Source organism: Capsicum annuum, chromosome 5 (genome assembly GCF_002878395.1).
Source record: "Capsicum annuum cultivar UCD-10X-F1 chromosome 5, UCD10Xv1.1, whole genome shotgun sequence".
Taxonomy (NCBI): Eukaryota; Viridiplantae; Streptophyta; class Magnoliopsida; order Solanales; family Solanaceae; genus Capsicum; species Capsicum annuum.
Window position 1 is genome coordinate 219449181 of NC_061115.1, and position 9404 is coordinate 219458584.

Below are 9404 nucleotides of genomic sequence, written 5' to 3' on the forward strand. Positions count from 1 at the left end.
ATTAATCAAGCTTAAAATACCTAAAATAAGTACTCATGAAAATTGGGACCATGCATGCCCAATTATTGAATTTTTGTATTAATTGTGAATGTCAAAATAGGACCCTTTTTTCACCTAAAATTTGGACATATTTATTGTATCATAATTAATTGTCCTTAAAATTAATTGCTCACATATGATAAGCTCTAGTCTATTTCAAATGGAGTATAAGATATAGTGTAAAAGAAATTATATTATCAAATCACTTAAAAAATAATTATAAATAATTGAATTATATAACCTTACAAAATGGGAACAATCTTCTATAAAAAGTAATTTTTGTCAATGCCATACTCATGATTCATGCATATTTTTTAAATGCACATCTTTTTAGCACATTATACTATATACTCCCTTCGTTTCAAAATAAATAACGATTTTATCCTGAAATACGAGATGTATTTTCTCTAACGACCCTTAATAAATACCTTACGAAAGATGTACAAGCTCTTTCGTAGTTTCTTGGTTATGTAAACCTCTCTTAGTTTGATTCGACGCTTCATTGGACAGTTACTACATTGACTTTTGTGATCGCGGGGTCCACTCAACTTCATTTTTGCTCTACTTGTTCTCTTCTCAATGAAGGGGAGCCTTGGAGTTCGTAACTGATAAAGTTGCTGCCATGTGATCAGAAGGTCACGGGTTCAAGCCTTGGAAATAGTCTCTGGCAAAAATGCAAGGTAAGACTGCGTACAATACACGTACACCTTTGTGGTGGGGCCCTTCCCCAGACCCTGCGCATAGCGGGAACTTTAGTGCACCGGGCTGCCCTTTTTGCTTTCTTCTCAATCATATAAAACCTATAAAACACGAATAAAACGCGATAAGTGCATTCATTTTCTCTATCATTATATACATTGGTAAAATACCAACATATCAAACGGCTATTTAGATTAATTCTTCTGTTCAGAACGAACGTGTGAAAGTTCTCTTAACTATGTTTTTTATGTGAAGAACTTTATGAAATCATTAAGAAAGTATATACAACTTTCTTGATGTGTATAAGAAAAACAAAAGAAGAGTGAAAATGATTGTTCATCAAGAAGTTGATGTTATGAATCTTGGAGTGAAAGATAAGAAAGAGTTGATGGAAAGTATACTTAGTATTGTTGAAGAAGATAATGAGAAGTTTCTTCTTAGGCTAAGAGATAGGATTGATAGGTAAACTAGTTTTTTCAGTTTCCGTTATCGTATAAAGAGTGGTGTCAGGGTCAGTTTGTGCACATCTCGACTGTTTTATCATGTACTTGTCCATTGAGGTTCGGACAGATGAGAAGAAATCGGCGATTTGTCCTATGATATAACATCCCCTTTCTTCGCTTTCCATTATCGTATAAAGAGTGGTGTTGTGGTCAGTTTGTGCACATCTCGACTATTTTATCATGTACTTGTCCATTGAGGTTCGGACAGATGGGAAGAAATCGGCGATTTGTCCTATGATATAACATCCTCTTTCTTCACTTTCCATTATGTATAAAGAGTGTTGTTGCGGTCAGTTTGTGCACATCTCGACTATTTTATCATGTACTTGTCCATTGAGGTTCGGATGGGAAGAAATCGGCGAGTTGTTCTATGATATAACATCCTTAGTGCAATAATCTCTTAATCTTGGCATTTTGATAGTATTTCACTAGGAATCTTGATGGTTTTTCTTCTGTTTTTTTTTGCATGATGTAGGGTTGAGATTGATATTCCGAAAATTGAAGTTCGATTCGAGCATCTTTCGATCGAAGGAGATGCATATGTTGGATCTAGAGCACTACCTACACTGTGGAATGCAACTATCAACTTTGTAGAAGTACTGTTACATTGATTCTTAGGTTCTATATATGTTGTTTAATTTCGCTACGCGAAGTGAGGTACTTGTTCTAATCGAGTTCTTTCTTTTTCGTATGTTTAAATTTCGTAGGGAGCTCTTGAAAAAATAAAGCTTGTCCCATCGAAGAAAAGGGTCGTCAAGATACTTCGTGATGTAAGTGGAATAGTAAAACCATCAAGGTATGTAGTCTGTTTGGCGAAAGTTTCTAAAAATCTGCTTATTTTTAGAAGTTTTTTTCGTCGAATGAACATTCCAACTGAAGTTTCCAAATTCTGCTTACTTTGAAAAGTGTTTTCCGTCGAATGGAGTCTCAGAAAAGTACATTGTGCTTGTTGCATCTTGTAGGATGACACTACTTCTTGGGCCTCCAGGAGGTGGGAAAACGACATTGTTAAAGGTGCTTGCTGCAGTGCCCGACAAGGATCTAAGAGTATGTGAATCTTCAACGATGAGAAATTATGGCGTGAAGTGTTTACTCGATGATGTATATATCTAACTATTAGTTCGTTTATTTAGGTTGCTGGAAAAGTTAGTTACTGTGGTCATGAGCTTTCGGAGTTTATACCTCAACGGACTTGTGCTTATATTAGTCAGCATGATGTTCATCATGGAGAGATGACAGTCAGAGAGACGTTGGATTTTGCTGGACGTAGTTTAGGAGTTGGCACGAGATATGAGCTCCTATCAGAACTGTCAAGGCGCGAAAAGGAATTGGGAATCAAACCAGATCCTGAGATCGATGTATTTATGAAAGCTACGGCAGTTGCAGGCCAAGAATCAAGTCTAGTCACAGACTATGTTCTTAAGGTTAGATCCTGATATTTCCGTGCATCTAAGAACTGGATAGACGGTATTTGATTATCCCAGTGATCTGCAGATTCTTGGGCTGGATACCTGTGCTGATATAATGGTCGGTGATCAGATGAGACGGGGTATATCAGGTGGACAAAAGAAGCGGCTGACGACAGGTTTCTAGACTATTGCTCCATCCGTTCAATTTTACATGACACTCTTTTCTTTTTAATCTGTTCCGAAAAACAAATATGCATCTTTCTATATATGGTGGAACTCTTTCCCTTTAAACTTTCCGTTTACCCTTAGTGACATGATTTTATAGCCATGTAAGTTTTATCGCGATGTTTAAGACCAAGCTCTACGGGCGCTTTTATCATATGCAATGCACCTTATGACATTTGTATCGAATTTTTACTGTATACAGGAGAAATGTTGGTTGGTCCTGCTAAAGTTTTCTTTATGGATGAAATCTCGACGGGCCTTGACAGCTCTACGACATTTCAAATGGTCAAATACATGAGGCAGATGGTCCATATCATGGATGTAACTATGATAATATCCCTTCTTCAACCTGCACCTGAAACTTTTGAACTTTTCGATGACATTATTTTGCTGTCGGAGGGACAAATTGTCTACCAAGGTCCACGTGAGAACGTGCTTGAGTTTTTCGAAAGTGTTGGATTTAAATGCCCAGAAAGGAAAGGAATTGCTGACTTTCTGCAAGAGGTTACTTCTCTAAAGGACCAAGAACAGTATTGGTTCAGAAAAAAACAACCTTACAGATTCATTACCGTGGCTGAATTCGCGGAACACTTTAGCAATTTCCGTGTTGGATGTGAACTTTTTGATGAACTTGGAGTTGCTTATGACAAAAGCAGAACTCATCCTGCTGCACTTGTCACAGAAAAATACGGAATCTCCAACGTGGAACTCTTCAAGGCATGTTTTTCAAGAGAATGGCTATTGTTGAAGCGGAATTCGTTCTTATACATATTCAAGACAATCCAGATTACTATTATGTCGATAATAGCCTTTACAGTATTCTTTAGCACAGAGATGAAAGCCGGACAGATTGCAGACGGAGGCAAATTTTGCGGTGCATTGTTTTTCAGCCTCATCAATGTAATGTTTAACGGTACTGCAGAACTTGCATTGACGCTTTTCAGACTTCCCGTGTTCTTTAAACAACGAGATTCTCTATTTTACCCGGCCTGGGCTTTTGCTCTCCCCATTTGGCTTTTAAGAATCCCCATCTCGTTTATGGAATCATTTATATGGATTGTCCTTACTTATTATACAATCGGTTTTGCTCCTGCTGTAAGTAGGTATGTACCTATCGTTCACTCCGCCAATGATAATTAGCTCAAAGTGATCAAACTTATTATTTGCATATAGGAAATTTTTCAGGTTTTTCCGCCAATTCTTGGTATTTTTCGTGCTGCACCAGATGACATTGTCTCTCTTCCGTCTAATTGCTGCAATTGGAAGGACTCTAGTAGTTGCAAACACAATCGGAACTTTCATTCTACTGATAGTCTTTGTGCTTGGTGGTTTCCTTGTTGCTAAAGGTCAGGGATATATGAACGAAGTTAGATCACTAAAATGGATCGACGGTCACATAAATAACCAATAATCTTAATGCCGTTGTTTATTTTTTGTTGTAGATGACCTCGGACAATGGATAAAATGGGGCTACTATGTGTCTCCGATGTCTTATGCACAGAATGCAATAGCCATCAACGAGTTTCTGGACGAAAGATGGAGTACAGTAAGATCCACATTTGTTCATGAACGGTGACTACCATCAACATTTGATGATCTTTACATGCCGATCTTTTGCTTTTTCAGCCTAACAATGACACACATTTCTCCGAGGAAACAGTTGGCAAGGTTCTTCTTAAGTCAAGGAGCATGTACTTGGACGAGTATATGTTCTGGATATGTGTCATCACCTTATTTGCCTTCTCATTTCTCTTCAACTTCTGTTTCATCTTGGCGTTGACATACTTAAACCGTATGATAGAAATTCTCTCTTCTATTTCTAAACTTCAGAAATTTATTGGGTGCTTCCTGATCCATTCTCGTAAACAAATGGCAGCATCTGCTGATTCTAAATCTGTCGCTTTGGATGATGACAAAAGTACTAAAAACGAGCTGAGAAATCACGATCCCAAAGAATCAACGGAGAAGAGTTCAGCATCTACCACCGTAATGTTTGAAGGTTTGACAATCATAAACATAATCTATTGAATCCATTATATTGTCCTAACTTTCCGTTTCTAAAGATTCTCACAAAACTGAATGATCGTTGCAGGTATAGATATGGCTGTAAGGAATAACTCGAGTATTGACAAAAAAGCCGCCAAAAAAAGAGGAATGGTGCTTCCTTTTCAGCCGTTATCACTTGCATTTAACCATGTCAATTACTATGTCGATATGCCAGCAGTAAGAAACATTCATCGGGTTGTAAGCATTGATACTGATATGCTTAAGTTTCTTACTCATCATCCGGTTGTATGGCTATCAGGAAATGAAAACACGAGGAATTGAAGGGACTTGTTTCCAATTGTTACGAAATGTCAGTGGCGCGTTCAGGCCTGGAGTCCTTACGGCCTTAGTTGGTGTAAGTGGAGCTGGGAAGACTACTTTGATGGATGTCTTAGCAGGAAGAAAAACCGGAGGCTACACTGACGGAAGTATTATCATTTCTGGTTATCCGAAAAACCAATCTACTTTTGCTCGGATAAGCGGTTATTGTGAACAGAATGACATTCATTCTCCACATGTTACTGTTTATGAGTCATTGATATATTCAGCTTGGTTGCGTCTCTCTCCCGATGTCAAAAAGGAAACTAGGAAGGTATTCACTCCTATCACCTTGTCTCCTTTGTCCGCAAAAGTGTCATATTTGCTTGCTAGCGTTTTCAGTCCCGAGTTTGGATAAAAAGAAGGGTCACGATAGGCTGACCGCCAGCGTAAAGCTAGTCAATTATGATGAATCATCACGATACAGAATAGACGACCCCATCTTTCTTGAGATTAAGGCAGTTGGCCATGTTAATTTTCATGTAAAAGAAGGTGAAGGACTAACATGCCTAGTGTTTTTCTTCAGAATTTCGTCGAGGAAGTAATGGAACTAGTCGAGTTGAATCCTCTCACGAATTCTCTAGTTGGTCTGCCAGGGGTAGACGGTCTCTCAACTGAACAACGAAAGCGACTGACTATAGCCGTGGAACTTGTAGCAAATCCATCTATTATTTTCATGGATGAACCTACATCAGGACTTGACGCCAGAGCCGCAGCAATTGTGATGCGAACTGTGAGAAATACAGTTGATACAGGCCGAACTGTCGTGTGCACTATCCACCAGCCAAGCATAGATATTTTTGACGCTTTTGATGAGGTAATTATTCGAACATTGGCTTATATTCTCTCGGTTCTACTTTACACGACATGCTTTTCTTTATAGTCTATTCCAAAAAGAACGACAGCTCTCTATACTTTCGATAATCTGCAATTCTTGCGATGCCACTGTTCTTCTCACGCGAACGGATTACTTCTGCAGCTGTTGTTAATGAAAAGAGAAGGACAAGTCATTTATGCAGGTCCTCTCGGACACAATTCTCGCCTAATGATTGAGTATTTTCAAGTCAGTATCATCTCATTCAATATTTTCAAGTTGCCGCGGAGTTACTGTATAGATAAATCAGTAACTAAAAACCGCTTTTTCCCAGTCTGTTCCAGGAGTTCCGACAATCAAAGAGGGATATAATCCAGCTACCTGGATGTTGGATATCACAACTCCAGCCGTTGAGGCTCAACTTAATGTGGACTTCACAGAAATTTACGCCAACTCTGATCTGTACAGGTAAGTTTAGAAGGTAAAATAGTCTTTTCGATTATATTCTCAGTACTATTTTACTAACTCGGCCACTGTCGTTTACAACTTAACTTTCACAGGAGGAATCAAGAACTAATTAAACAGTTAAGTGTTCCAGTACCAGGGTCCCGAGACCTTCATTTTCCTACGAAATACTCCCAACCGTTCATCAATCAGTGCAAGGCTTGTTTTTGGAAGCAATACTTGTCCTATTGGAGGAATCCGCAATATAATGCCACACGATTTTTCATGACAGCGATGATCATTATCATATTCGGAATTATCTTCTGGGATAAAGGAAACAAAATGTAAGTCATCGGCTTGCACAAGTATTCGTTATTCTCCTTCTCTCATTACTGTTTTTATCAATGAATCAATCAAGTCCGCCTCAATCCTTGCTCGTTCAACCTGACGTGATAATCATGATAATAGGTACAAACTACAAGACTTATTGAATCTACTTGGAGCTATGTATGCTGCTGTTGTGTTCCTTGGCGGAGCAAATACTCCAGCTGTTCAGTCGATTGTGGCAGTAGAAAGAACAGTCTTTTATCGTGAACGAGCAGCAGGGATGTATTCTGCGCTGCCTTACGCATTCGCTCAGGTAAAAGAATCACTAGCAGAACATGTAAAATTTTCATTTTGGAAGAACTAAATGTCCCATTTTCTCCTCTGCAGGTGGCCATAGAGACTATCTACGTCGCGATCCAGACTTTTATTTACAGCCTCCTCCTATTCTCAATGATCGGTTTCCACTGGACAGCCGTTAAATTCTGCTGGTTCTATTTCTTCGTCTTCATGTGCTTCGTCTACTTCACTATGTATGGAATGATGCTTGTAGCACTCACACCAAGCTACCCGATTGCTTTCATCGTCATGTCATTCTTCCTCAGTTTTTGGAACTTGTTCTCCGGTTTCCTTATCCCTAGAACGGTAAGTACCATAACCTATACACTGTCATAACGAGTTTAACTTCTCCACACTGACCGTGTTGAAGAATCTTTATAATTTTTATACTATAAGGTTGCTTCTTGTCATTAGCAACATTGGAACAAAACCAAACCATATCCAATAACTCAAACTCAGATACGACGATGGTTAAAATTCTGAAAAGCAATACTCCATTCGTTTCAGTTTGTTTATCTTACTTTCCTTTTCAGTCCATTTCAAGAAGAATGTCTCTTTCTTTTTCCAGCAACTCTTTACTTTCAACTTTCCACTTGACATGTTTAAGACGACTAGATTAAAGGAAAGTTTGGTACACTCTACATATCTTTAGTTTAAGACCACAAGATTCAACAGTCTTCTTTATTTTCTTGAACTCCGTGCCAAGTCAAAACTATTAAAAACGGAGGGAGTATGAAAGCAGAACAATGACAACTACAACTATGTCTTATTCCCAAAGAAGTTAAGATCGGCTATATGAATCTTCATGATTCCGTTTAAGCTCAACTAATATCATCGTCGCATCAGAAGAACCAATACAACACATAACATCTGATACATCAGAAACTTTGTTTTTTTGCAGCAAATTCCGATATGGTGGAGGTGGTATTACTGGGGTTCTCCAGTAGCATGGACGATATATGGTCTCGTAACATCTCAAGTAGGTGACAAAGACGATAACATTGAGGTACCAGGCATAGGCGAAATACCATTAAAGCTACTGTTAAAAGAATATTTGGGATTTGAGCATGACTTCTTGGGAGTTGTTGCTGTTGCTCATGTTGCTTGGGTTGTTCTATTCTGCTTTGTTTTTGCATATGGCATCAAGTTCTTGAATTTCCAAAGAAGATAATACAAAATGTTCATAAGCTATACACAGGGAAAACAATTGTTGTCGATATCCTCGTCTGCGTTGCTCAGACTCTCCAAAAAATATTGCTGAACACGTATCTGATCCGCCAAGAATGCACTACTTTTGAAGGATCTGACATGCACCTGATGATATTTTTGACTAGTCCGAGTAACGCAGATCCACATACAACTTATTTCTTACATCATGTGCAAAATAATTCATTCTTGTGTTATACATACGAAAAAGTCAGTCTGGTACACTAAGTTCCCGCTATGACTGATTTATTAAAATTGATGTATAAATTTCCTATATAGGAGATTTTCTTAAACTCTTGTGATGTTAAATGAGTAGAACTTGCTCAAATGTACCATTAAACTCTAAGTAAAGCTTTGTACTTTGAACATTTTGTTGTTAAATTCTTTGGCATTAAAGTTTTTGTATAGCTATATGTTAGAGTTTGTGACCCGAATTTTGTTGGTTTGGCCTGAAAGTTTCGCGGTGCGATCCATGTTTGTAATTTTTCAGTGGGGTCAGTGGTGGGCTCTGGGATCAGGCCCCCGCGGTATGGACCTTTATGTTTTTTGGCCTAGGACCTATTTGTACGCACATACTATATAAGTGCAATTAGTGGGTCGGTTTTGGATATTAAAAAATTACGTCGTCGTGCTCCACATTGTACTCCTCTCCTTTCATAGTGAAATTCCGCTGCCTCTGCCCGTGATTTTTCCCGCAAGGATTTCCACGTAAATCTGTGTGTTCTCGTTTTTCTTTCTGGTTGTGGTTTGCTTTATTCTGTCTGATTCCTAACACTATATTAGTGATATTATCCTTAAAGAGAAGTTATATCCTAGTCCCTATAATGGTATGAAGTTTGAAGTTATAATTATTATTGAGTAAAGTATCTAGTACCCTCGAACTATCACCAAACTTACTACGACACATTCCAATTTCACAGGGGGCCCTATTAACTCTGAGCAAAATTTTAGCGTATTTTTGTCATCCTTTTTAGCTGACGTGATACCTTTTGTCAACCTTTTTAGCTGATGTGGACCCTATTTTATGTAATAAAGGTG

General features: G+C 38.3%; 1 protein-coding gene across 5 annotated transcripts; it reads left to right on the forward strand.

Annotated features, from left to right (window-relative positions):
- The first annotated feature begins 889 nt into the window (after window positions 1–889).
- Window positions 890–8734, forward strand: LOC107871379 (pleiotropic drug resistance protein 2). Of its 5 annotated transcripts, none has more exons than XM_047412841.1 (20): window positions 890–1200; window positions 1717–1837; window positions 1949–2037; window positions 2204–2288; window positions 2375–2665; window positions 2736–2826; window positions 3078–3978; window positions 4049–4221; window positions 4318–4421; window positions 4502–4667; window positions 4752–4874; window positions 4968–5098; window positions 5181–5513; window positions 5766–6056; window positions 6219–6302; window positions 6388–6521; window positions 6614–6841; window positions 6966–7137; window positions 7212–7466; window positions 8062–8734. In XM_047412841.1, the coding sequence occupies exons 1-20, from the start codon at window positions 1067–1069 to the stop codon at window positions 8329–8331; spliced, it is 4176 nt and encodes a 1391-aa protein (XP_047268797.1). In that variant the 5' UTR covers window positions 890–1066; the 3' UTR covers window positions 8332–8734. The 5 variants fall into 5 exon arrangements, with proteins under 5 accessions (XP_047268797.1, XP_016573790.1, XP_047268798.1 ...); XM_016718304.2 differs by having other exon boundaries at window positions 4061–4221; XM_047412842.1 differs by lacking the exon at window positions 890–1200 and adding an exon at window positions 1250–1579.
- Window positions 8735–9404: the final 670 nt, after the last annotated feature.